We start from the raw sequence: 24,818 nt of genomic DNA on the forward strand, positions 1-24,818 counted from the left end.
AATGCAGAGATCGACTGCGTCCAGCATGACTGGACGAGTTCTTGATTGCCTGGTGTGCTTACGATGATGCAGCAAGAAAGCCAGTTATTCTGCGTCGACGCGTTTACGGTTCGCGTAGGTGGCTTAATTGCTCATGTTATTATTGTCACGTACGGATAGTCGCTGGCCCCATTGCGTACCCATTTTTCAGGGGTAAATAATTACTGCTAAATAGTCATAAAAACAGCTGTTCTGTGGTTCTGGTACGGGCCAAGCCGGCTGAGTGCGGTGTCCACTCTCCTCGCAACCCGCTGCAGTTTAATTACCGTACCGTATTGATGCCTCAGCCATCAAGTCTCCTCGAACTGTTATGCACGGCCTCTGATTGGCCCCCGAGCTTGGCCGCCTGAGGCAGTTCTGTCGAACTTCAACAGTCTGCACATCGCCAATTTCATTGTCAACTCATCTTTGTCGATATTGTCGCTTATAATTTGGGGTTCGCCCCGAGTTAGTAGAGCTTTGCTTCTGTTTCTCTGTCTTGGTACCACCCATTTATACTTGGCCAAGGAGAAATCTAAATTCAGCGCTATCGTAACAATGATTGAGCATGCGTGCAAGCACGGAAGCCGTATACACATCTTATATTATGAATAAAGTAAAAAAATTTAACAGAAGCTGTCTTCAAATCAATCATTAGTATACACCTTTCGTGGCGTAAAAAATGTAAAATCCGTCTCCCCAATTAACATGGATGTGGCCCGAGCGCCGTCCATCCGCGAAATCGAGATAATTGACACCTTGCCTGGACGACCGCTGCAGTCTGCCAACACCCACGCTCGTTCTTCACACCCAGAGGCCTCGCCATTTTTCTTATTCCTCGAGCGCGAACCCTCACCCCTTCGACAAAATGCGCTTTTCAACCTCTGCCGTCCTAGTCTCCATGCTAGGCTGGATAGGGGCTGCAACCGCCCACAACATCCAGCTGAAAGCCCATTCCCGCGAATGCTTCTACGAGTCCCTCCACAAGGACGACAAAATGACTGTCACATTTCAGGTCGGTGACCGTGAGTTTGGAGGTAGCGGGAACCTCGAGATTGATTTCTGGGTATGTTGCAATGGGAGCCTAGTTAGTGTGCGGTATAAATGATTAACCAATTTTTTTACCTTGATATACAGGTCGAAGATCCCAACAACAATCGCCAATATTTCCGCAACTCGGTCTCATCCGAGGATTACTCGTTTACTGCCCATCGTGATGGCAAGTACTCTTACTGCTTCAGCAATGCGGCGTGGGCGTCGAATTCGAAGGAGGTCTCTTTCAACGTACACGGAATTGTCTATGTGCCGGAGTCGGAAATGAAGCAGGATCCCCTGGATTATGAGGGTATATTATGATGCTACACTACCCGTTTTTATTTGTTCCTGACAGTGGTCCTTTTTAGTCCGCCGTCTTTCCGAGTCCCTTGCCCAAGTGGCCGACGAGCAGTCCTACATTGTGGTCCGAGAACGAATGCATCGCAATACAGCCGAGAGTACCAACGGTCGTGTCAAGTGGTGGAGTCTTTTCCAGCTGACGTTTCTCATCGGCGAGGGTCTATTCCAGGTTTGGTGGCTTAAGCGATTTTTCGAGGTATGATATCTATCTATCCATCCATCCACCAATACGGATACGCATTAACACGGTCAATAATGTATAGGTCAAGCGTGTTGTCTAAAATGTGTTGACGGCGACAACCTGTTTCACCTTTTGTATCCCGTTTTTTCTATGAAGCCGGCGTTCAAGTATTGTGGACGGTGGTGGGTTCTTCACTCGGAAGCATTCATGGTCTGTTTTGGTGTTAGGACTGTTAGATTATGGAGGAATGAACAATGCATATCTAATTCTATACCGGATGGATTATAATAAATACATATGTATGAGTGTAGGCGCGGATTGCGAACGACACGACTTCAATTACATATTCGGCCACACTAGAGGTGTCAGCCGAGGACCACAAGACCACCCGGCATATCCAAGTGAGTCTTTCAGATGAAACTTCAACAGCTACAAGCCATATTGCATGCATATACGTAAATACTAATTAGGCCATAAACATTGCAGTCATAAGTAAGAGGATCCCCCGCACGTGCCGAGGTAGCTAATCAGTCCGAGGGAAGCAGTGGGTCTTACCCCACAGTCCGAAGCCTCACTCTGTAGCTCTATATAGCTCCTAGTCTCTTGATACTTGCTTGCTGCTGACCCTCAGCCAATATACAGAGCACCTTACCAGCTGCATACTCGTCTCACAGGAAAAAATACCGAAACACAATGGCGACAAACTCCCCAAACCCCCTTCCCTTCTCCGAACCCCCCTACCTTCGTGGCCTTCCCTCTCCATACTACACCCAATCGCACCGCGACTTCCAGAAGAGATGTCGCGCCTTTATATACGAGAACCTGCATGCTAACGCCCTCGACTATGAGCGTGCGCAGTTTGTCCCCGAACATGTGTTTCAGACATTCGGGGAACACAACATGATTCTCCCCAACCTTCCCGCCCCATTACCTGTGCAATGGCTGAAGCGGTTGGGTATCCACGATATCTTGGGAGTGAAAGTTGAGGAGTGGGATTACTTACATAATGGGATTTATACTGACGAGGTTTGTTTAGTTTCGTTGTTATCTTAGTTGTATCCGGTGCTAATGTAGATCTTCAAGATGTCTCGATCAGGTCTTTCTGGGCCCTCTTCCTCGCTGACTGCCGGCATGGCATTTGGCATTCCGCCGATTATCAAATTTGGTTCTCCAGAGCTTCAAGAGAGGTTCCTGCCTGAGCTATTGACATGCAAAAAGCGGAGTTGCATCGCCATCACAGAACCTGATGCCGGTAGTGATGTCGCGAATATCACGACGACGGCAGAGAAGTCTCCAGATGGGAAGGAGTATATCATCAACGGGACGAAGAAATGGTACGTCCTTGTAACCATTGTTCAATTAATATGAGAAATGAATACCAATTCTTCTAGGATTACAAACGGCATCTGGGCCGACTACACCACCATGGCAGTCCGCACCGGCCCTCCCGGCTCCGGCGCCAAAGGCCTCTCTCTCCTCGTCGTGCCACTCAAGAACTACCCGGGCGTAACCATGCGCCCCATCAAAGTCTGCGGCTCCGAGACCTCCGGAACCACATACATCGAGCTTGACGACGTGCGCGTGCCCGTCTCAAACCTGATCGGTGCCGAGGGCGCAGGCATGAAATACGTAATGACGAATTTCAACCACGAACGACTCACCATTGCCGTGGGCGTTGTCCGACAGGCTCGCGTTGCGCTGTCAACCGCATTTGAATACGTGCTTCAGCGTGAGGCGTTCTCGCAGCCGCTCATCGCGCAGCCTGTTGTCCGACACAGACTCGCGAAGGCCGGCGCGGAGCTCGAAACGCTGTCGGCCTGGGTCGAACAGTTCCTGTTCCAAATGAAGCATCTCAGTAAAGCGGATGCGGACCGTGAGCTGGGCGGGTTGACGGCACTGGCCAAGGCGAAGGCGGCCATGGTGCTGAATGAATGCTCGCAGTGCGCGATGCTGCTGTTTGGCGGGAATGGTATGACGCGGACGGGGCGAGGCGAGTTGATTGAGCGGATATACAGGGATGTGCCGGGGGCAAGGATACCAGGAGGATCAGAGGATGTGTTGCTAGATTTGTCAGTGAGGCAGTTGGTTAAGAATTACCAGGCTGGATTGAAGCAGTTGCAGAGGGAGGCTAAGATATAGAATGCGAGGTTGACATTGTAAGGATATTATTTCTTGATAGATAGAATCACAATCTTGTCATTATCAATCAATTACTCTTCATGCGTTAATGACATAATGTTTGTCTCGATGGATGAGCCCAATGACGGGGCAATATTTATCATGCACCTAAAAACAACCCAACTCCATATATCCACGAGGGTATCCCACCCAAAACGCCGTGACCATGCATGTTCATGAAAATGGAAAATCTTTCAATGCCAGTATCAAGCCAATATGCATCAAAACCACAGAATAGCAACAATCAAACTGACCATAACAGCCAGAAAACTTCCGTTTCGATCTACAGGGCTGGATGAGTCGACGATGGCTTTATTGAGCGAGGAAGTAGGAGGAGAAGGCTTGGCGACGACCGAGTGAAATGCGACCTCATTCACGCTGTTATCCTTGGACGAGGGAGTGAGATTTTGTGTAAGGGGATCAGCTATGCGCGGTTCATTATTTGTAAGATGTCGCTGTGAGGATTGTATTGGAGAAGAGCCGAAAATCGACCATGACGATAGAGGCGAGATCCGGTAGACCCGCTGCCACCATGTTTCTTTCTCATCGATATTGTTGCTGTTTCCTATAGACTCAATAGTAGATATGCGCTGCATGTTTTTCGTCTCGATAGATCGGGATTGTAACAAGCGACCAGTCGAGTTGCTATTCGCATCAAGCGAAATGCTATAAGCTGATGAAACCGAAGGCCACAGGTTAACATCCAGGACGCTGTCTGCAAAATAAGTACCGTTCCATTAGCTCGACTTCGCAAACTATAGCATATAAGAATACAGCACTCACCACTCCATTCGAAAACCACACTCTGCCTCGTCCATGCCTCGCACACAATCGGCGTCACAGACAACAGCGCCGCAACGAGCATGGCCAGCAACGGAATCGCGCCGGGGTTCTGCAGGCCGGACCTCATGGTATTATTCCTCCTCTTCCTGATGTATTTATTTCCTGGTATTCCCAAGCACCCGATGCTCCCGCGTAGATGAGACGGCGCATGGGTTACTTCATGGCATCAACAAGAAAGCAGTCAACAACGGAGCAGCAGTGGTGGTACGAACGTTGGCGGAGACTGGACCGAATTTTGTATTATTTACTCTGAGAGAAGCTCATCCCGGCTGAGCGAATGACGTCCGACAGGCGGCTGCAGAGCTGAAACAGGGTGGTGCTGGTGTATTACTTGCTACTAGCTGATGGTTGGGTGGGGGTGCGCTGCTGCAGGATCGTTGCTGCGGCGATAAGCAGAGCAATCAGGGAATTGCAGCGCCGTGCAGATCATATGCGTATCACAGACACATAGACAGTAAAAATAGAAGAAAAGGAGAGGAAATGAAAGGCCTGTCGCTACTCATTGTCGAGGGAAGCGCAGTGCAGCGCAAAGAATGAAGGAAGAGCAATGGCCGCAAGCAGAGCTGCGAAGCCTGCGATAAGAGCCGCCGCCGCATGACGTCAGTCTGGCTGGGCAGGGAAGAGCGGTGCCAAGGAATCTTCGTCTTTTGTTCCCCTCCACTGGTTATTATCGTTCTTTTTTGGTTGTTGTGAAGACAGTTATTATTACAAGTATCGTTGTTCATGATATCCACCGTCTGCGTAGCGCTTGCTCGATCACGTCATTGCGAGGACAGGGCCTTGCAACAGTGTCCGTGTCAGACTGAGCCTTGCTCCCTTTTATTTTTAGAAGCGGGATAGGGTTCTCTGCTATCTCGCTGCCTAGTAGACAATAGTCTTGTCCCATACAGGCGTGTATGTACTATCTCTCGACTTTTAAACCGGTCAACCGCTCGTCCGACACCTGTCTCATATACTGTATGCAGACCGATGGCCCCGCATGACGCATGGAGGGGAGAAGCCGGATAGCGATTCCGGAGGATATCCAAACTAACCACGCATTCCTTGATTTTCAAGGCCCTTAAATTAATATCGGTATTCTTCTGACCGACTTGGATTTCTCGGTAACAGTATTCACACGGTTGATATCATATGGATTAGCCCGATATGTCGCAACTGGCTCCAACGCCAAGGATTCGGTAGAGATAACCCTTTACGAGCACGACCATTGCTGTGTTGTAACTGGACGCCTTAAGTCGTGGTCCCCATCCTCAGCCCCCAGCCCTGTTTTCTGATGGTGCTTCTGAAGCCTGATCGGACGATGGAATTAGATGCCAGCGAAGAGATCGCAAAGATGGTGTATGAATTGATTAGATAACCCATGATACCCAGAAAGACGAGCACCATGCCGAAGCCGTAAGGTGCTGCTGCTGCATCAACACTAACAATGCAGTGCATATTCTGGTTAGGGCTAGGGTTCGGATGACCTCTTACAAATCTATACATACGGTCGATAAGTAGTCTCCCTCCAGGCATGGAGTAATAAGGCAAATTTGCCCTTCAACTACCCTGCTCCTAGGCACAGAAGCTCAACCAAATCTCAAGTCAGCATCTGTAGAATTTCTGTACATTGCCCCTAGAGAGGAGTAACGCTGTCTCACGAAGCTACCCCGATAACGTAGTCGCTCTTCCCAGAAAGTGAGGCATTCAACATTGTGCATCTGGATGTTCAGAGCTTGTATGTAACCCCAGATGAATTTGAAGTTAGGTTGCTCCACGTCCAGACAGATAGTAATGTGTTATAGGGTGTGAGCTGGTTGTTTAATTGTTAGGTCGATACCGATTAACATGAATTGAACTGAAAAATATGGTTTGATTACATGTGCATGTAATTGATCTGGGAAGTTTTTTTATACAATTTCCTTTTCTTATACTGTATTCATGGAAAAAAGAAAGGTATCCAATGTATGATAAAACAAAAACAATTACAAGAATTTCCAAAAATCTCCAAAAGTCCCCAATAACTACACCGCGGGTATAATTCCAAATCGAATATTTCCACCTCCGGTTGCAAATATTCAAAAATCTTCGTCATCTTCATCATCATCAAAATAGGTAATTACCACATCAATCATCAATCAACCAATGTTTCTTGCCATATATCAATCGCCATGCAAAGTTCAAACATATAAATTCAATACGGGACATCATTATGCTATGTCTTCAAATTTGTCATCGTCCAACATTCCCACAAACGCCCGCTCGAGAAATGCACGCCACACTTTCTTTCTACCTTTCTTTTTCAATTCACTGGTGTCTTTATGTTTGTTGTTGATGCTAGTATCTGCTGCCTCCCCGATCCGTTTGGCGAGTTGGAATAAGCTCCGGACTGTGAGGTCGGGGAGCTTGTACACGCCGTCATCTCGAGTATGGTATTCCAGCTCGTACTGGATATGGCTGTCTTTTGATGACTTTTCCGCTTTCGTGATGTTAGCGTAGTATTGAGCATAATTTAGCAGCGCGAAGGGTTGGTTTGAATACGCCGGCCCAGGCGGTGCACTCTTCGCTGGTCCATCGGGAATCCGTAACTTGGACTTTTGGATCTCGATTTCACGCTCATCCCACTTCTCGCCTCTTTTTAGCTCGCTTTGGCCGAACCGCTGAACATCGGCCCATGTTGGGGTATGCTCCAGCCCGGTGATGTTGTATTCCATCACACGCAAGGTTGGGTAGTAGTTTGGGACGACACTGGGTGAGACCATTGAAATTGAATATCGTTCTGCGAATGGACCATCGATTTTCTTAAAGAAATCTCTCTTCTTCTTCTTTTTACCGCCGCTCTTTCTTTTTTTCTTCTTCTTCAGCTCGTCTAAAGCATCAGTCTCGGCAGACCACTCATCCTCGAGAACAGATGCTGGTGGAGAAGGCAGGCCCGCCCATTGATCACGAAGACTTGTCAAATAGCTCGCCTTGGACTGTATGGTGAAGTTTTCGTAATTATTTGCTTCAACGAATCGCGGGCTCGGTATTTCGAGTAAAAGGCTGTCTATATCCACATCCTCCGAGTCTTGCAACATGAAGTGATCTATATTCATGTGTCCGTATAACCCGACGACCACAACGTCTCGGTACTTACGCAGCCACAGGGTGTATTTTTGCCAACATGTTTCGTCCCATGCTTGCTTGTCCCCTGACCGTGCTGGAGGGACGTGTCCCATGAGAATCGCCTTCATACCCCGTTCACGTAATAGTTGAAGTTGTACCCGTAACCACTCCATTTGCTGGTACCCAGGCTCAGACTTTTGAGCACATCCATCGACAGCATTGTTCGAGTCGAAGAAATATAGGGTATTCAGACTGAAAACGGACAGCTTGTTGGGAATGACCTCGGTTTCAAACCAGCCGCCCTGAAGGAAAGTGTGGCGCTGCTCTTCTGGTATGAACGGCTTCCACAGCTTCGACAAAATCTCAGTCCATCGATTAGGCCCTTTTTCAAAAATGTTGTGAGGCATGACGTCGTTGTTGCCAATGTTAGGCACGATCGGAATGGCCAGCGTCCCGCTCGGATCGTCATTCCGGCCTGACCGGAAGACATCTTCGAATTTTTTCACGACGACAGCGTTGAATTCTTCGACTTGGTTTTCGGTTCGTGGTATACGCTCATCGTTATCGTGGCGGGCAGAATCGCCGGTCCACACAACAAAATCTATATCGTCCTTCAAATTCTTGTCGATCCAGGCGAATGTCTCATTGATCAGGGACTCCGGCGAGTCGCAGTCTGTTCCAGCAGACCCGAAAGATCCAGCGTCTCCTTCTCCATGGTGGCAAGCCTCATTTTCGTCGGTGGACGTTCCGGGTTTGTAGAAGCGGTCTAAATGGAGATCTTTGGCGGGCAGTTAGTACCAGACTGTAACTGATCCGGGCGAGCTGGGGGGTTATGGTACGTACCTGTTATGTGCAGAAACCGTCCGGTCAGGGACCGAGATGGCTGTTTCTCGCTATCGACCTGGGGATGCAGCCCAATTAATGGCTGCTGGTACTCGACTGGGGAAGCGACAGTGGCGACTGCTGCGACGAGCAACACGCCGATGGGGTACCGCATGGTGGATGGAACAACGGCCCGACACAGCGGGAGAAGCGGTCGAGGCTAACGCATATACCAAACTACTTTTGCCGTGTAAGAGCGGCAGAAGCAGGAGGTGGCCACAATTGTGGATGAGAGAATTGTTGATATAGGAGCGCGCGGCGAGAAGAGCCCAAAAAATAAAACGCTAGAGAGTGCGGAAGATCGACGTCACTGGCGGATCTGGATCAAGCAAGCACCTGCAGGCACCAGGCACCCCCGTAATGATTGCGGCATGTGGTGCTTTCTGCAGGAATGCGCTTCCAATATGCTCTCTTTTATAGAACACAACATATATATGAATTATTAAACACACAGATGATCAGGGTCTGTGATCCCACAGGGTCCCCAACACAGCCAAGAAAACACGAGTCAGCCAGTCACGATCCCGTCCGTATGACAGCAAAACCCTCCCCACAGCGCACACGACTGTGCCAGCACGTGCGCTAGCCATTGGATAGGCAGCGGCCCAGCGTCGCCGTTTTTGTCTTCTGACTGTATCACACTGTCAGCGTCTGTTCTGGTAGGTGGAGGCACAATTAGGCAGTAAGTTAGAAAGTAGTAGGAAGAGCGTTCCAGCCAATAGATTGAAAAATTAACGTGGATTGGTTGTGAAAAACACACTTGCCTTTGGTGTTGATAAATTACGGCCAGTAATTGATAAGTAATCCAGAGCATACGTGTATACATTACCGTGTGTATCAACTTTACGCTATCGTAATTTGCTATTTCACAATATCGAATGATATCTCCGATTCATCCACAGGAACCAACTGCCAGGTATATATATACATATACTAGATACTGACAAATATTGTCGACTGTGAACCTAACGAGTTATATGTCTCATATGTAAAAAATTCCCGTGATTAGCAGGTGATGATAGATGGCAAGTACCCCCAACTGGAAAGCCACAAAATGACAATGGTCAAGAGCCAGGCATCTGTGTACAGATGGTCGCGGATCGTGTCTAGTGGTTGGTCTAATGTGACCCTTGTATAGAAACCCCCAGGCTGCTGTTCGTGTATTTGACCAGAAACTGGTAGGATCTATGGACGTTGACATAGAACGATTCATTTCAGTATCAACCCTGCGGCTCCTCGAGGGTTCTTTGGTGTCATTATCAGGCGTTGGAAGTGTATGGAGACGATTATCTCAGTGAGACAAGAGATGAGAAGAAAACCAAGCTCGTAGGAATATCGGTAGAGCCGCGAAAGGTTTCATTGTATTATGTAACGTAGCATTCCAATTTGTCCTGCGCTATTCAATTCGTAGAGTCCATTTAATGAATCAGATGAGGCCCCGCAATAGCCACCGCTGAGGTGGCTCTAGAAAATCCCAGATAAGAGATGGAAAATAAAGACCGATAGTATGTATGATATCATTCAGCGACATGAACACACCCATAATCAGGAGGAAAGGTGAGACGCCGCTGTAATTTCCGATCGTTTTCTACAAGCACTGCAACGCCAAGCTCCAGCTGATGTCGATCAGAGAGTCGTAATTCCATATGACAAAGTTACTGATGATATTTGCGACGCAGAGAGCAATCAGCCGTGACAATCTCCAGAATCGCTTGAAAAGGCTTTCACGGAAAATATCACGCGTGGTCATTGCAATAAGGACATACGTGGACAGCTTCATCGACCCTAGGGCGGCGGAGATGTTAGAGTGGTATTGTGTGATGGCGCAGTGTTTGGTGTATGCGACTAGGTATATCGATGTTCCCATTCATTAGCATGACATTCTGGAGTAAACGTGGGCTCAGAAGCCTGTTTGCCAGCTTCTTCACCAGCGGTTTGGTCAGTCCGAGAAAGATTTTCTGAAGGCACCTAGTTGCGCGTGAAGTAGCTGACTATGGCAACTAAGTAAGTAAACTAGGCTGTTGCTAGGAAGGCGGCTACTACCTGTTACACATGTAATAAATTGTCTCAGTCACCATAGCTCAATATTTAAGAAACACAAGAAAAAAACTATATACCCCTTGACCAGCCTGGAGGTTTAGTCCGATTAGCACATCTCATTCCTTCGTTACAATTGCTTATACTTACGATATCTGGATCAGTGTCAAATATCTCATCCGTAAAGGAACAGTCCAAGTAACCACAGCCCATAGCTATCCGATCGTTCTTGGCTCTCCTAGTTTCTTTTTGATGGATGAAATTCAACTTTTTGATGTATTGTTTCCACGGCGAATTTCATATGGGAGTAAAATATGTTCATGAAGGATCATCAACGTTCCTGAAGGTCTGGCGAAGCTGAATGTGGCGTTTACTGACTATCTATTATCATTATTGGTTGTGGAGGTGTTGAGATAGGCTACAAGGCTGAGTTTGATAGTGATATGCCAACGAAGCTGTTAGCCTTGATACGAGGCACTAGTCGCTGTTCTAACTTTTATGAGGCACATGAATGTCGATCTGTACTCATTATAATCAAATTCGGACCAGAATCTTAAGTAGCATTCGATTCATTTATTATTTCATGATTTTTTCAAAGGCTCGTCCGTAGTTATCGATTGTATCGTCTGCCCAAACACCACGTATTGAATCCAATTAAGTGATACTATTCATCTAGTGGATTTGTATCAACGTCGACGATTAATCATGAATCTCAGACTGCTATTTCATATGAAATGGTAACTTCATCCAGGAGCGTGTGTGCAAGTCACCATACCAATAACCACGCTCAAAGTTATCCAAGGACAGCCTGGCTGACCTTGTATTCAACAATCACCTTCTCTCCAGTCTTTGAAATAAATCGACCCTGTCCGACAAACACCCCGTTCTCGAGATCTTTGTAGCGCTCGTCACCAGTCTAGAATGGAAGTTAGTGAAATAAAATTCAATTCTCCTCAAACCTCCGCGACAATGGAGAGACAGATACGTACCTCGAAGTGGAATTGCGTAACTATTATTTTTTTCGCGTTAGCCACTCTCCATACCATATTTCTTTGAGACATACAAGAATCCCCGAAATCCGTCGCCAAATCACCAGCGGCCCCAGCTAATATCTTTGCCGAGTCCTCTGAGAGATTCACTGTTCCTGTGTAACTGACATAAATCAACTATTGTCTGCTTTAGCCATGGCATCCGAGAACACAAAAAGAATGTATAAAAAACAAGACTGACAGCGTCATCATGCGTTTTCAATACGCTATGCGCATCCAGACGCAGCCTTTTCTGATCCGGGTCGGCGCGAATATAGTCATTGCCAGTACCGACAAAGGTTGCATTGAGAGAAGGCGCAAAATCGGATTCTGCTTTGACTGTTCCACCGATCATGGGCTGCGAAAGTCAATTGTTGTTCGTTTCCGATGAAATTGGATGGACATACAACTACATCGAGTCCGGTTTTGCGGTGATGGCTGCCTGGGGGTGTGTTAGCCTTGAGGAATCAAAACAGCCCATGGTGTGATGGAGGACGTACCGACGGAGAAGGGCGGGTCGATTTTTACCTGCGTACTTTAAAGTTAGAGCAATATTCGCATCGAACCAAACTGATTGTTGTTGCGTTGAAATTGGGTTGAATTAATCTCCGCACCTGGATGGTGAACGCTGGTTTGAGACTTGGAAATCCAGCCATGTTGTTGATTGATTGAAGATATTCTTATTGCTGGTATGCTTGTGAATCAATATACCGTGCTCCAATGGAGAACTCAAGATGAATTGACTGATGTTTTGACGTTGTTGCAGCCGTGATGAGGGGTTGCTGGGATGAGGGGATGAGGGGTACTAAGATTGGAGCTGCCTCGGTCTCCGATTTGTCCTAACAAGTTGCTTCTCAACTTTCAAAAAAACCGATGATAAACTATGCTATTATGGGTATCACGAAATCAATTGTGTCGTTACGCTAATCATGATTATATGAAACAGGATATTAGCAGCAACACGCCATCAGATTAATCTGGCAATAGAGGGCTCCTCTCGTCGACTCGATCTCCATCTCTTTCCCTCCGTCGACGCTCATACCTGCCTCCTTCCATATCCGATCTCCCACCCCAGCCTCTAAAGAAGACGACGTGGAGGTATCCCCGCTCTCTCCGATCCTGCCTCCGCGCGCACGACCGAGCCGTCGCCTTCAGGCATGCATACAACAGAGCGACCAACACCATCAACACAAATGATGCCGCAACAGCTGCAGACACAGATAAGAAGTTGCGCGTGCTGACGTTGCATCCCAGGCCGCGAGCCCTTACCTCCCAGCGTTCTTTGGCGCCCATGGGACAGATGTCTGGGTGTTCGATGGGGGCTAGGAGTGGGTAGTTTGGGGACGGGTTGGGGACGCAGGTTGATGACTGGAATATTGTCAGCGAGGTGTTTTGCATTTTGTGAGGTAGATATGAGACATCCAAACCAATTTTGAGACGTCTGGGTCTGGAAAGAGATTGAAGGAGTATGCAAGGGCTTGCAAAGACGGGCGTTTCCAAAATGATAGAAATTACAGGATAAAAAGAAGGAAAAGATTAATAAACCGATAAGAGCAGTCACTTACAAATGGGCACCAGCTACAGTCGATATCATCTTTCATTGATATACAGTCATCGCAAGACTGCCGCACCCAACATAGAAGCAGCTTGACAGGATCCCCGCCATTTTCGGAGACGGTACCGTTTGGCAAAAACGATACTTCTGGGATATTCACCATAGTATATCGTTCGCAAGGTGTCTGAACTAACAGACAGTTTATCTATCGATGATGGTTTGACGCAAGACGTGCTGATGTATGTTGGTGGGATGAGCTGGGCTGATGGAGGAAGATTCGCGGTCGTACATGGCCGGAGGCCCCGACGCTAAACCTAGAATAGAAGTATACATACACATACTCTCTCTTAGTGTAACATTTCAGCCACAGGTTTTGTCTATGATTCTAAGAATTCAGTGCTATGGAAGATGTCTGGGATTAAAGGAAAAATAGAAAAAATAGAAATAGTGTCATAATCTGTAATATTACAATAATTTGAACAGGAAAAACGATATCTTTCGAGTACCTACTAATATTAAGATATGCTAACGAGAAAGGCGTGGAAAAAGTGAAATATTTGAAACAGGAATAAAAACTATAACATGCATGTAAATATGCTGCCCGAATCTCAATTGGCATTGCTATTTATACTCCTTGCACTATACACGAGATTGATCATCTGATCATGCATGAAACATTCCGTGCAAGATATGCCTTCTCCTAACCCCCTCAGCATCTTACACGGCGTCTTTGTACTATAAACAAACTCGACCTATCTTATTGTATTCAGGTATGGGAATAAAAGCACACGCATAAAGGGCGTGTAATTGAAGCCTGTCTTGAAATGTATCAACTAGGGCCGAACAGTTGCGAAGCGGAGACGCCGCTTCATGTACGAGTGATGTCGCACAAGCCGTATTACTATTGTCGCCGATGTCATTGATCAACTCGTGTACATAGGTATGAGGATTGCGATTAGGAAATGGACACGAACTATCGGTTGATATATCCTGCTAGCGTCGGCGAAACAAGGGTGAGATTGGTCAATCAAGGAATTGAGTAGCTTTTTGCTGCACGCTCGACCTTACAGTCTGACTTCTCGGCATCTCCATATCACTTAACAAATAGCAAAGAATCGATTAAGGTTGACTCTACTTCAGCTTGGAATGTGTTCTTACTCAGCCTCTATTGCTGATGTCTAGACGTATGATGTCATTTGCATGCAGGGGCATGGGCTGCGATTGGCTAGAGTAGGCATACCATAGTAGCAACAGACAGACAACGCCTTGTAGGGATGAACCAGTACTTCCAGTTGACAGTGCTTGGGCAACAAGAGTATGCTGGCCGGCGCCCAACTAGACTCTTAGATTCGCTGCCTTGCTGGTGTCTACGATGGCCAAAGGAGAGAAGGCTATGCAAGGTGTTGTTGAAAGAATTCTATTCGAGTTACTTTGTCGTGCAAAGCGCCCGTCAGGTATCAAATGTGCTCCCCAGGCACCAAGACTCTCAAGACTTGGGTCGGCGACGGCCCGCCCGGCAAGCCCGACCGAACCTGGCTCCTTCCTGGCACGTCTTCACCTTCGCCCTGCAAACATCACGGATCCTTATATCTCGACTCTGACGCTTATTGCATGTTCATCTGTTGAATATTGAAATGCTTCACGCTGTCGACAAGAAGATTGCAGGCTACGTGACTATTGAGTAACAATATTTACTATTCATATCCGCCAGCCAACCCGCGCCGTCGCTGGAGCCTCCCTAAGCCATGCATGGCCTAGTTACAGCACTGATAATACGCTCAACTGGCGGTGTACCGGATGAATACGTAGCGTACGCTGCACGCCTGAGGATCCTCGATAAGATCCCTCGAAAATTCATAGCGGTCAGGGCCACTAAATAGTGCTAACTAGATTACACATCGCCCCCTGGAGGCTGGGCGCGCGTCCTTGCCAGCTAGCCGAGTTCAAAGCGACTTGGATGACTGTGCAGCTCTTGGACGCCATCCTCATCGTTACATCGCAGGCAGCAATAACTGCATTCAGAATCGCCAGAAAAACGATAGCTGCGGCACTCGTGACGACTGTTTCCGCATAGAGCTCCATGTATTGCGGCCTCTTGTTGTGCGGCCCCAACACCGAAAGACATATTCTGCTGAGCCTGCATAGAAAAAGAAAAATTACATGCGAGGAAATAGTCTGGGCGTTTTGTGGGACAGCCCGCTGCCACGCTGGCAAGCGCCAGTCTAAAAAAACCTGTGGCTGGGTCGAAATGGCCTGCAATACTGCTAATTCATATAATACATGGCGTGTCGCGCTAACTTTAACGCTGATGATGTCCGATCTTCGAGGCTTGCCCTCCTCCTGACTGGCTTGTCTGCTTGCTCTTGATCCACCGCGGTAGAGGCTTAATGCCCCGGGCTTAGGCTAACTGTCGTCAAGACCAAAGAACCGAGAGCTCTGGCTCTGACACGTAGTTTCGCGATGCATATCCTTTCCCACCCCCGTTATTATTTCCCGCCGAGTGACAATCGACAATTGTCTTGGTTCCGCTGAGCGCCGTGGAACCTTGGGGATTTATACAAGCTACTCCAAGAGGGGCCAGTGGAATTAATGCAAATCCGTATGACGTGCATCACCGGATCTTGCTGGTAGGAGAGGCCGGCGTTTTCGCCATCATAATCGACGTCGCGACCACCACTTTAGTCGTGGCATTGGATTTACTCTCGTACCCACCACCTCTGCTCGACCAGATTGCCGGGTTCTGGACAGCTGTCGCGGATAAATCTCGATCAATTGTAGCCAATTGACCGCCTGATTGCCTTGCTGTACTGCTATTTTCGCTGCTACGTAGACACGGTTGCGGTGCGGCAAATCTCTTGTGCCTGATAGACACTTTACTTCTGTCAGCACCACCACACGCACACTCTTGCCTGCCTGACTTGTCATTACTGTCCCGGACGCACGATGAATCGCAGGGACCAGCGACTGTACAGCCACGTTCTCCTTTCCTCCCTCGAACTCGAATTCCTGATTTTTGGAGCACAATAACTTTGATCGCCCCGGCCCGTAAAGTTCAGAAAGGCAGGTAAATCCATCTAGTCTGTTGGGTATCGCTCCCTGTAGGACTCGCTCAGATTGAACCATCGGGCGTTATTTGATGCGCTTCTTGGTGTCTAATTTGTCGTATTCAGCTAAATCGGAAGGTGCTAATACTATATAGATTCCTATGACGGTCGTGTGCTTCGGAGTCGTTTCTAGCCCTCCTATCTGTATATTTATCAGCTATCGCATCCCACCAAGTCGCTCAAAATACTCCCTCTACCGCCCTTTTTCGCTTCATTTCTCAAAAGCCGCTTTTCTTTCTGCTTAAGCATTTTGTATAACTATTACGGATTCTTCGTGGTCCTTCCGTCAAGTTTGAGGGTGACGTTTTCGCCGCTTCTAATTGTCACCCATCGTGAAGAAACGACAAGCAACGCCATTTCACAGGGTTGGTTCCGATCTAGGCCGGTTTAGAAGATTACCATTTCACGGATCCTCAATTCGCTTCAAATTTCGTTTCTCCTACCTAAAATTTGCTAGTTGTTGATCACCGGTCCTCCATCCACTCGTTTTGGAAGCCGAAGAGACAATCACTCGCAATTTTCTCGGCCAAACCCTCTTATGAATTACGGAAAAACACTTCAAATCGTCAGGGATCAAGGTAAGCGCCGTGTTTCCGTTTGTGTCGCCTATATGTTTCATCCTTGTTTCTGGCTGCCGCTGGGCGGCTATGCGGCGGCTACTGGTTCAACACCACATAAAAGCTTCGCAAGTCAAGACTGTGCCTGTTTCCAATCTACGTTTTATTATTCTCAAAATACTGTTACCTACTAGCTGCCATGGTTCCCGAAAAGCTGGCCGACACCGGTCTAGAAGAGGAGGACGAGGATTGCCAGGAGGATGATGACGTCTTGGATATAACTGACTTGGATAATCTTTTGCAGGAGTTGGATGTTTCTTTATTCGCTATTTGGATGGCCTCCCACGAAGTTGACCAGAAATATCTGGCCCACCTCGCGCTTGCCACCAAGCATGAAAACCCGTTTCTCTCAAGTATGCTCTACAAAATCCTCGGATTATCTGTGATCTTGTCAAAAAAGTTACTTCGTGCTCGCAAGCTCCGTCGTTTGGATCCTACGCGCGAAACGAAATCATTACAGCTGTATCACCATATCGTCTGGCTCTCACGAGAGGGTTTGGTGATAGTAGAGCAGTACATTCTGCCCATGGTGCAGGATTACATTGAACTGAAAGTACTCGCCTACAAACTGCGCGCCTCGTTTTACCACATATTCGTCCTCTTTCACAACCAACCAGCCATTCACACGCCAGGCATATCTAGTCTTCCAAGTTCATCGAATTTGCAAAATGGTAATGGCTTCGGATCTACAACCACCCCGTCTGAGCCTAATCGGGCATCAATTACAACAACTCCGCCACCAACAGAGGGTGGCCCTGTCAGAAATGTTACTCAAGGAGGCCCTCCAGGACTGCCGCCGGTACAGTCATCAAAATTCACAGCGTCTTTTCTTCTACCAGCCCTAGACTATACGTTGACTGCCACCCCTTGTTTCGCCCAAGCTGCTGCTCTAGCTGATACCCTCTTACCAGGGTCTCATCCCTTGCGTCTTTCTGTGAAGCTAGAATACGCCGCATACCTTTACGACTGCCTCCACGATGCCGACTCTTGTCGGCGACTAGCTAAACAAACCATTGCCGATGTATACAACGCCCAAGAAGGCATGGATGACGAAAGTTTCGAGGATGCTGCTGAACTAGTTGCTGTTCTTGGGCGGATGGTTAGGCGAGGAGGTAAAACAAGTAGTGCTGGAGGAAGCAGCACTACTGGACGCGATCACTCTCGCAGCAACGACGGTCAGAGCATTGTTAGCAACCGCACGCCACCTCGACCAGCGCCTCTCACACCTACAAAACAACATACTCCACCACACCACCGCACTCCCAACCGGAAATCGAATTCGCCTACCCCTACCAGGGCAAAGCCGTCTCCGAAGCCGTCTCCCACTTCTTCGCAGCTCAAGACGAAAGCGATCACGAAACAATCGCCATCTACAGCATCACGTGGTAGCACTACCCCTAAAGCTCCTGTTCCAATTATCAACCCGATATAAAACATTATTACAACAATGTCTCTGCATTTGTGGCGCATGGGGTTTTATTTCTGTCATCTCGAAGCATCATGTCTACTTCTATTCATGACCCGCCATTTCCCAGGGTAATCGCTGTTTGTAACTTATGATTTTTTTGTATTTCTGACCGCTCGATTCTTCGCCATCGAAGCGTCGTGTATTTATTAGGACGGCCTGTTTATTTATTTACCTTTCTTCAAGCATTCTGACAGATCTGGGTGGATATACCCGCACACTTACCTTTCTACTATGTGCATCAAGCATTGCTTCAACTCATGATAAGGTCGGTCATTTTTTAATTCCCAGCGCTTTTCTAACGTCGGCCAAATGTGAATACGAGCATCTTTTCAAAAAGAGAAAGGCGGATCTTGAACAGAATAAGAATACCTCTTAAATATCATAGTCAAACACCTACTTCTAGATAATATATGACGCTGTTCCTGGGGATGCTGGCTGAATCCGGAAATGATTTCCAGATTCGACAGCTTATAATTGGAGACAGGCCTTCGAGCTAGCCTAACATGGAAATTATGCCAGCATCAGTTGATGTGACTTCGACATTGTGCTTTTATCGTAGCCATCGTTAATGACATAAAGTGCTCTAGTCATTACTTTTAACATCTTGTCACTATAGGCAGACTTAATTGGCTAATTATAACCAGTTTTTGCAGTGGTAGGTTACTAATATTGGGGAGGGATTGCATTCCTTTCCGATTATCTATACTTCTTAACCTATCTAATACCATCGTGATCTATCAAGCAGGTTTTTATTTTGTTACTACTTTGTCACATATGATTCAATATGGTGCATTTAGCCCTGCAATCATGCTTCATGGCTCGATCCGAATCATGACGTGAGGTGTAATACGTGTTACATATCAAGTGGACAACGAATAGATAAACCCCGCAAACTCATATCGCATACCTTAATATTCAAAGTGTGTACCTGAAGTGTTTATTCTCTCGATCAGTCAAGTCTTGAAATGCCGTTGCAGCAGCGGCAACATCATCGACTGTGCCGTACTTGCGATCTCGCCTTTTATTCAACCAAGCGAGGTAAAACCGCAGAAGAATAACCAAACAGGTTGCAAAGGAGGTCATAGCGATAAACAAAATAAACGCTGTGGGATAATGTCGGTCTGCTTCCTGAGTCAGGATTGCGAGAGGAGCAATCCCATTTGAGCTGCAATATGCTGCCCAGATAAGACCCGCTGTGACGGCTTTCTTGGTATGGCCGGCGGTGTTGGCGCTGATCAGTGCGAGGAGCATGACATAAGAGATTGGATACCAGCAGAGAAAGTATAATCCCCATAGTGGAACAGCGATGTTGCTCCAGCTGGATTTCCAGATCATCAACGAGCCTGCGATGACTGGGAGGCAGCCGGCAATTGCAAGATAGCATCTTGTGTTCTTTTTATAGGTTGTTATGAGACTGAATATTTGTAAGTAAGCAATTATATTAGACTCAATGAGAATGCCGAGCAAGACCACTTACCCAGCAACGAGGAGCGTGATAAAAATAACCGCCCCTCCAGCTCCTAAATGTAAAACGGCCTGAAATGTGGAAAAGCCAAAACTTTGCGTTATAATTGAGCCAAATCCTGCCAATGCAGCGTTTGTGAGATTTACGGAAAATACGATTAGAACCATGATCCAAGTTTTAGGGTCTGTGAATGTTTCCTTGACTTGATATGTCTTGAGTGTCTTGTTCTCGATGCCGATCTGTTCAGTCCGCATCCGCTCAACTGCAACAATCTTTAGCTCCTGAGACAGGAACTTGGCAGAGACGGGATTGTCAGGGAGGATAAGTAGGACAATAATCCCCCAGCAGAATGTCACTGTGCCAAGCACTAAGTATTGATACTGCCAGGGTGCCAGACGACCATGGATATGTCCTATCCCATAGGTGATGAGTGTTCCGATTAACGCGCCGAGTCCGGTTGATGAATACCAGATGGCGAACCGCAGAGGGTGCTCTTCACGCTTGTACCACATAGCAGTGATGAGTGAGAAGGCTGGTGAAACCAATGCTTCGGTAAAGCCAAGAAAGAATCTAATTATTTAGGTGTCAACTGGTGCGCGGTTAAAGACAGAAAGCTGACTACTCACCTTTGTACTAGGAACCCTTCGTATGACTTCACTGCCATTGTACAAGTTGTAACCCCTCCCCAAAGCATAATTGATGCCCCCACGAACTTTCCTAGAGGGAGTTTCTGAGATAGAATAACCCCGGGAAATACTAAAATAACGGTTGTTTAGCGTAAGATCAATTGAAGTCAGAGCGCGGACACCGTACCTCCTAGCAAATAGCCCCAGAAGAAAATCATCGACACATATCCGTATTTCTGCAAACTTGTGCTTTCGCCTTTGCCGTTGCTGGTAGGTACAATCTGATAAAGATGGAGATCTTGTACAATTCCAAACAATGCGGCACCTGTGAGACATGTTTTGTCCATATATTGGAGTCCGAAAGATATGGTCAAGAGGGGCATCAAGAGAGCATCGATGCGACGGCGGCATTTCCTCTCCAGTGCAGGTGTCACGACGACAGGATCAGAGCCATCTCCCGCCAATGCAGCAGCAACATCTTGCTCTCTGAGGTTGGCAGTTTTACGGTTCTCTTCGTGCTCATATGCCCCTTTATGGTCAGCTGATATTGCTGTTATCCTCATCTTCACTTGATGCAGTTGGTTAAATTGAAGTCTGTAACGAGTTAGGGGAATGATAAGGGTAATTTTCACCTGTAACCTGACCAGAGGCTAGATCGGCAGATATACCCGCCCTTTATGGATAACGAAATACGGGGCATCATTCTAATCAACTGGTATGTCTCCAATAGAGTTTCTTTACCCCGGTTTTCCCCAGGTGCTCAGATGGGGTAGAACGTAACTGAAGAGCCGAGCCCGAAGACGGTAGCACTACTGAACCCTCTTTGTTGGATAGGAAATGTGCAGGTCTAACATGTTCGAATTTACCTGCGTCCGATACGCTTGTACAGTCCGCCCAGACACAAGCAGCTTTTCTTTACAACACTAAATAAACCCTAACTGGTTCTCTTGCGGAAACGGATATCGGCCATGACTGGTTCTAAATGTTATCTGAAGCCCCCTTGGATTCTCTGATCTGAGTTTTATTAACAAACAAAGAACTCTTACAGCTGACTGCTAGGTTATCGGCTTTATAGGCTGGGTTTAAATAAGAGTCATGAACCTTGTGGCGGATCGGCTGCTGCGGATCGGATTAGGGTTACTGCGGGATGTTGACGTCGAGTGACACAAGGCAGTGCAAGACTGTCCTTAACAGAATTGACTTCAAAATTATATCCTATATACTCTCGTCTTTTCAAAACTAATAAGTACGATGTGAAATGTTGAAGTCTTATTGGAATGAAGGAACTGAATATCGTAGCTGGCTGTAATCTACAGTACGATACCGATTATGGCAGAGCACGATTTATCAATATCGCACAATGACCAGTCGAGAGTGACCCTTGGGATGGTCAAGTTTTAGCTCTACTTCGCTCCAATTAACAAAGAAAGTATCTTGTGCTTGGTTAATGTTAGGGGCGAAGAATTGGAAGCGTGTTCAGCATGACGATGCTTGTATGCCAGTGAATAAACTGACTACGGTCCTTGGTCTCTGTGGATCCAGACTGGTGTACCAACATATCCTAACCTTGGCATTAAATCGTGATTTGTAAATCGGTTCACATATGGACGTAGACTAGTCTATGAATGTCGTGCTGATGAGTGTTACAGCCGTAGTCAATAGTACATAACTATCAACTGGAAGCTCTCGGATGGGTCTAGCCCTGCGGTCAATATTTCGTCACTGTTCGGCATTTCTTGGATGGGGAATCTTTGAATCGGTTGAATATTTGAGTTAAGATATGATAATAACTCCCATCGGTAGTATAGTCACTTCCGATTTTCATAGAACTAGGAGGCGAGCATATTTGGCGAGATAAGTCGACTAGAGAAGCCGAATAAGGAATCCGTTTTTGTAGGGAACTGTCGTACCACAGTAAGAAGACGCCACTAAAAGTCTCCCATGTCTCCTATGAACTCGTCCTTTGTTGTCCACCCCAGTATGATTCGTATACCGTAGAAGATAGTGTGTTGTCGTGATTTATGCTGACTAGTACGGGGTGTGTAGTAGCACGTTTGTTGAAAACTGGAATGACGAGACCATATCGGCAGAGTACACGTACGTAGAAACACGTTCGCACGCAGTACGAAATGATGGTACCTATTTTTCTGCCTGGTTCACCAATTCTTCTACTTCAGCTTCCGAGAATCGGTGAAATAGCTTCCGAAGTTCCGATTCGTTGTTCGACTGAGAGGATTGAACATGAAGAACCGGAACATCGAATTCGTAGACATCTTTCCATTGTTTATGCTCCGGGGTCATGATATCGATTTCGGTGTAGTCGAATCGGCGTCGTTTCTGGAGTTTAGACACGGTCAATTTGGCAGTATCGCAAAGCCCACAATGAGCACGCGTAAAGAGTGTCAATCGGGCGGCATTGAAGCCGAAAAGCGCTCTTGTAAGCTGCATGGTAATATAGCGGTTGTTGGGGAAGACGGAGGAAGCCCATCTACGCCATGGAATGATGGAACATTCGAGTTCCAGAGGCTAACCCGATTTGGGACCTTCATACCCGCCGCAAGAGCAATGCAGATGCAAAGAGATCAGCACTGACTTTGTAACCGTCCATTTCTCCGCTTGTTTTCGTTTTCGCACTCGCCGAAGCTTTGGTCTTTGAATACCTATCTTCTTATCTCTGTTTATACATTAAATTCGATCTCACCGCCATGGCGGCTAAGTGCGTTCACAAAGGATGCGGAAAGGTCTTTACCGACCCTGCAGAAGACTGTGTCTACCACCCTGGCCCACCGATCTTCCATGAGGGCCAGAAGGGTATGCTTGAGACACTTATTGGCCTCCAGCTTCTCCATGTTTTATTTGTTGACCAAATGGATGATTAGGTTGGAAATGCTGCAAACCCCGCGTTCTCACCTTCGACGAATTCCTTACTATCCCACCATGCACCACTGGCAAACACTCCACAGTCGACGACACGCCGAAGGAAGAGCCTAAGAAGGCTGATGTCTCCAAGATAGCTACTCTTGCGGAGAAACTAGATGAGAAGGCACTGCCGACAACGACACCTATTAATCCTGCTGCTGCCATTCCACCGCCATCTGCCCCCGCACCTCCTCCAGAGCCCGACTCTGACGACCCCTCGCTCGCGATTCCAGCAAACGCAACATGTCGGCGTAAGGGATGCAATGCGAATTTCAACCCGAATATTTCTCGCGACAACGAAATATGTTTACACCACCCTGGCCATCCTATTTTTCATGAAGGTAGCAAAGGTTGGTCGTGCTGTAAGAGGAGGGTACTAGAATTCGACGAGTTTATGAAGATTGCTGGGTGCACGGAGAAAAAGAGACATCTGTTTGTGGGTAAAGGCAAGGCTGCCGGCGAGGAAAAGGTCAATGACGTTCGGTAAGTTGTGTCAGCAGTGTTGAGTCCTACGGTGACCGTCAGGCTGACAGCTATGCTAACACGGTGGTTGCCAACAGGAATGATTTCTACCAGACCGCGACGACTGTCAATGTATCATTATACCTCAAGAAGATCGATAAGGAAAAAGCCAAGGTTACTTTCGACACCAACTCGATTGACTTTGACCTGCTTACCACTGACAACAAACGATTTACCAAAACATACAATCTTTTTGCGCCGATTGACCCGAACGCTTCGCAATATACTGTTTTTGGGACTAAGTTGGAGTTGAAGTTGGTCAAAGGTGATGGACAGAGCTGGCCAGTCTTGCGCAGTGATGATCAATGGACTGGCGAGCGCATCCAGATTGGCCAGGCTGGTCGTTTTGCGTAGAGCTGTTTGGGGCAGGACTATAGTGATATAATGCGATCTGATGACGGGGCATTCACGGAGTTTTTTTGTTGATTTCTATAAAATAGTATTCATGGACTAGGTGCCATGTTGAGCTTCGGTGGATGGAATAATTAGGAGAGAACAGCTTTTTCATTGAGGACTCGTTTCTACGTAGACATTTGAACTATGATAAGGTTGAAAAAATTTCGGTATGGCAAAGAACCTAGCAATTCCACCAATCCATACACATCAATACAGATTAGAAAAAAAGTATATCACGCCTCCTCCACAGCTAAAGCGCATGGGATGCCTCGCCGAAGCGTGGCCCTAGCCTAGCCATAAAGTGAAAGGGAAAAAGGACGACGCGCTGCAAAGTTGCTCTACAGAGCCGGGAACGGAGAGAAACCCATAGTTAGAACTGAATAACCCTCAGCAAGCCGCATAGCGGAGCCCAGATAATATAAAGATTTACAATACAAAGTAAGTAAACCTCTACTGATGATAGATGAGGAAAAAAAGAGAAAAGAAGAAGAGAAATTGCG

The 24,818-nt window shown here is 47.1% G+C and overlaps 10 protein-coding genes across 10 annotated transcripts; 4 read left to right on the plus strand and 6 right to left on the minus strand.

Annotated features, from left to right (window-relative positions):
* Positions 1-797: 797 nt before the first annotated feature.
* BGW36DRAFT_378567 (putative endosomal cargo receptor) lies at positions 798-2,174 on the plus strand. The gene is made up of 5 exons (XM_046216122.1): positions 798-1,084; positions 1,156-1,363; positions 1,422-1,609; positions 1,677-2,086; positions 2,140-2,174. The coding sequence occupies exons 1-4, from the start codon at positions 887-889 to the stop codon at positions 1,692-1,694; spliced, it is 612 nt and encodes a 203-aa protein (XP_046072076.1). The 5' UTR covers positions 798-886; the 3' UTR covers positions 1,695-2,086; positions 2,140-2,174.
* Positions 2,128-3,756, plus strand: BGW36DRAFT_378570 (putative acyl-CoA dehydrogenase). The gene is made up of 3 exons (XM_046216123.1): positions 2,128-2,620; positions 2,678-2,928; positions 2,986-3,756. The coding sequence occupies exons 1-3, from the start codon at positions 2,288-2,290 to the stop codon at positions 3,731-3,733; spliced, it is 1,332 nt and encodes a 443-aa protein (XP_046072077.1). The 5' UTR covers positions 2,128-2,287; the 3' UTR covers positions 3,734-3,756.
* A 1-nt stretch (position 3,757) lies between these two features.
* On the minus strand, positions 3,758-5,150 carry BGW36DRAFT_378571 (uncharacterized protein). Its single transcript, XM_046216124.1, has 3 exons — positions 4,828-5,150; positions 4,556-4,771; positions 3,758-4,487 (listed from the first exon to the last, which is right to left on the minus strand). The coding sequence occupies exons 2-3, from the start codon at positions 4,680-4,682 to the stop codon at positions 3,994-3,996; spliced, it is 621 nt and encodes a 206-aa protein (XP_046072078.1). The 5' UTR covers positions 4,683-4,771; positions 4,828-5,150; the 3' UTR covers positions 3,758-3,993.
* Positions 5,151-6,804: 1,654 nt separating this feature from the next.
* BGW36DRAFT_282286 (Metallo-dependent phosphatase-like protein) lies at positions 6,805-8,579 on the minus strand (the record flags this gene model as incomplete). The annotated part of the gene is made up of 2 exons (XM_046210221.1): positions 6,805-8,477; positions 8,543-8,579. Coding segments are annotated over 2 exons (1,710 nt in total), but the record flags the coding sequence as incomplete, so codon positions are not given.
* Positions 8,580-11,411: 2,832 nt separating this feature from the next.
* Positions 11,412-12,500, minus strand: BGW36DRAFT_407418 (uncharacterized protein; the record flags this gene model as incomplete). Its single annotated transcript, XM_046219037.1, has 7 exons — positions 12,261-12,500; positions 12,147-12,174; positions 12,054-12,088; positions 11,849-12,004; positions 11,682-11,784; positions 11,608-11,627; positions 11,412-11,534 (listed from the first exon to the last, which is right to left on the minus strand). Exons 1-7 carry the CDS (start codon positions 12,300-12,302, stop codon positions 11,412-11,414), a joined length of 507 nt encoding a protein of 168 aa, XP_046072080.1. The 5' UTR covers positions 12,303-12,500.
* Position 12,501: 1 nt separating this feature from the next.
* BGW36DRAFT_378586 (uncharacterized protein) lies at positions 12,502-13,641 on the minus strand. The gene is made up of 2 exons (XM_046216125.1): positions 13,212-13,641; positions 12,502-13,014 (listed from the first exon to the last, which is right to left on the minus strand). The coding sequence occupies exons 1-2, from the start codon at positions 13,362-13,364 to the stop codon at positions 12,619-12,621; spliced, it is 549 nt and encodes a 182-aa protein (XP_046072081.1). The 5' UTR covers positions 13,365-13,641; the 3' UTR covers positions 12,502-12,618.
* A 3,420-nt stretch (positions 13,642-17,061) lies between these two features.
* On the plus strand, positions 17,062-18,354 carry BGW36DRAFT_461383 (14-3-3 domain-containing protein; the record flags this gene model as incomplete). Its single annotated transcript, XM_046222131.1, has 1 exon — positions 17,062-18,354. One exon carries the CDS (start codon positions 17,062-17,064, stop codon positions 18,352-18,354), a length of 1,293 nt encoding a protein of 430 aa, XP_046072082.1.
* Positions 18,355-19,305: 951 nt separating this feature from the next.
* On the minus strand, positions 19,306-20,864 carry BGW36DRAFT_397118 (MFS general substrate transporter; the record flags this gene model as incomplete). The annotated part of the gene is made up of 4 exons (XM_046218254.1): positions 19,306-19,804; positions 19,868-20,425; positions 20,482-20,611; positions 20,669-20,864. 4 exons carry the CDS (start codon positions 20,862-20,864, stop codon positions 19,306-19,308), a joined length of 1,383 nt encoding a protein of 460 aa, XP_046072083.1.
* Positions 20,865-22,234: 1,370 nt separating this feature from the next.
* Positions 22,235-23,334, minus strand: BGW36DRAFT_167331 (uncharacterized protein). The gene is made up of 2 exons (XM_046209614.1): positions 23,235-23,334; positions 22,235-23,155 (listed from the first exon to the last, which is right to left on the minus strand). The coding sequence occupies exon 2, from the start codon at positions 22,927-22,929 to the stop codon at positions 22,621-22,623; it is 309 nt and encodes a 102-aa protein (XP_046072084.1). The 5' UTR covers positions 22,930-23,155; positions 23,235-23,334; the 3' UTR covers positions 22,235-22,620.
* BGW36DRAFT_341421 (CORD and CS domain protein) lies at positions 23,187-24,425 on the plus strand (the record flags this gene model as incomplete). Its single annotated transcript, XM_046213094.1, has 3 exons — positions 23,187-23,292; positions 23,361-23,883; positions 23,961-24,425. 3 exons carry the CDS (start codon positions 23,187-23,189, stop codon positions 24,274-24,276), a joined length of 945 nt encoding a protein of 314 aa, XP_046072085.1. The 3' UTR covers positions 24,277-24,425.
* Positions 24,426-24,818: the final 393 nt, after the last annotated feature.

This window comes from Talaromyces proteolyticus, assembly GCF_021365285.1.
Source record: "Talaromyces proteolyticus strain PMI_201 chromosome Unknown BGW36scaffold_6, whole genome shotgun sequence".
NCBI lineage: Eukaryota > Fungi > Ascomycota > Eurotiomycetes > Eurotiales > Trichocomaceae > Talaromyces > Talaromyces proteolyticus.

Bases quoted from the DNA above. Each gene is read 5' to 3' on its own strand.
- BGW36DRAFT_378570 (XM_046216123.1), top strand. From the start codon at position 2,288: ATGGCGACAAACTCCCCAAACCCCCTTCCCTTCTCCGAACCCCCCTAC. The intron at 2,621-2,677 runs GTTTGTTTAGTT...TAGATCTTCAAG, and splicing joins ATGGGATTTATACTGACGAG to ATGTCTCGATCAGGTCTTTC. The intron at 2,929-2,985 runs GTACGTCCTTGT...CAATTCTTCTAG, and splicing joins ATCAACGGGACGAAGAAATG to GATTACAAACGGCATCTGGG.
- BGW36DRAFT_378586 (XM_046216125.1), bottom strand. From the start codon at position 13,364: ATGGTGAATATCCCAGAAGTATCGTTTTTGCCAAACGGTACCGTCTCC. The intron at 13,015-13,211 runs GTAAGTGACTGC...ACAATATTCCAG, and splicing joins ACTGTAGCTGGTGCCCATTT to TCATCAACCTGCGTCCCCAA.
- BGW36DRAFT_378571 (XM_046216124.1), bottom strand. From the start codon at position 4,682: ATGAGGTCCGGCCTGCAGAACCCCGGCGCGATTCCGTTGCTGGCCATG. The intron at 4,488-4,555 runs GTGAGTGCTGTA...CTTATTTTGCAG, and splicing joins TGTGGTTTTCGAATGGAGTG to ACAGCGTCCTGGATGTTAAC.
- BGW36DRAFT_167331 (XM_046209614.1), bottom strand. From the start codon at position 22,929: ATGCAGCTTACAAGAGCGCTTTTCGGCTTCAATGCCGCCCGATTGACA.
- BGW36DRAFT_378567 (XM_046216122.1), top strand. From the start codon at position 887: ATGCGCTTTTCAACCTCTGCCGTCCTAGTCTCCATGCTAGGCTGGATA. The intron at 1,085-1,155 runs GTATGTTGCAAT...CTTGATATACAG, and splicing joins ACCTCGAGATTGATTTCTGG to GTCGAAGATCCCAACAACAA. The intron at 1,364-1,421 runs GTATATTATGAT...GGTCCTTTTTAG, and splicing joins GGATCCCCTGGATTATGAGG to TCCGCCGTCTTTCCGAGTCC.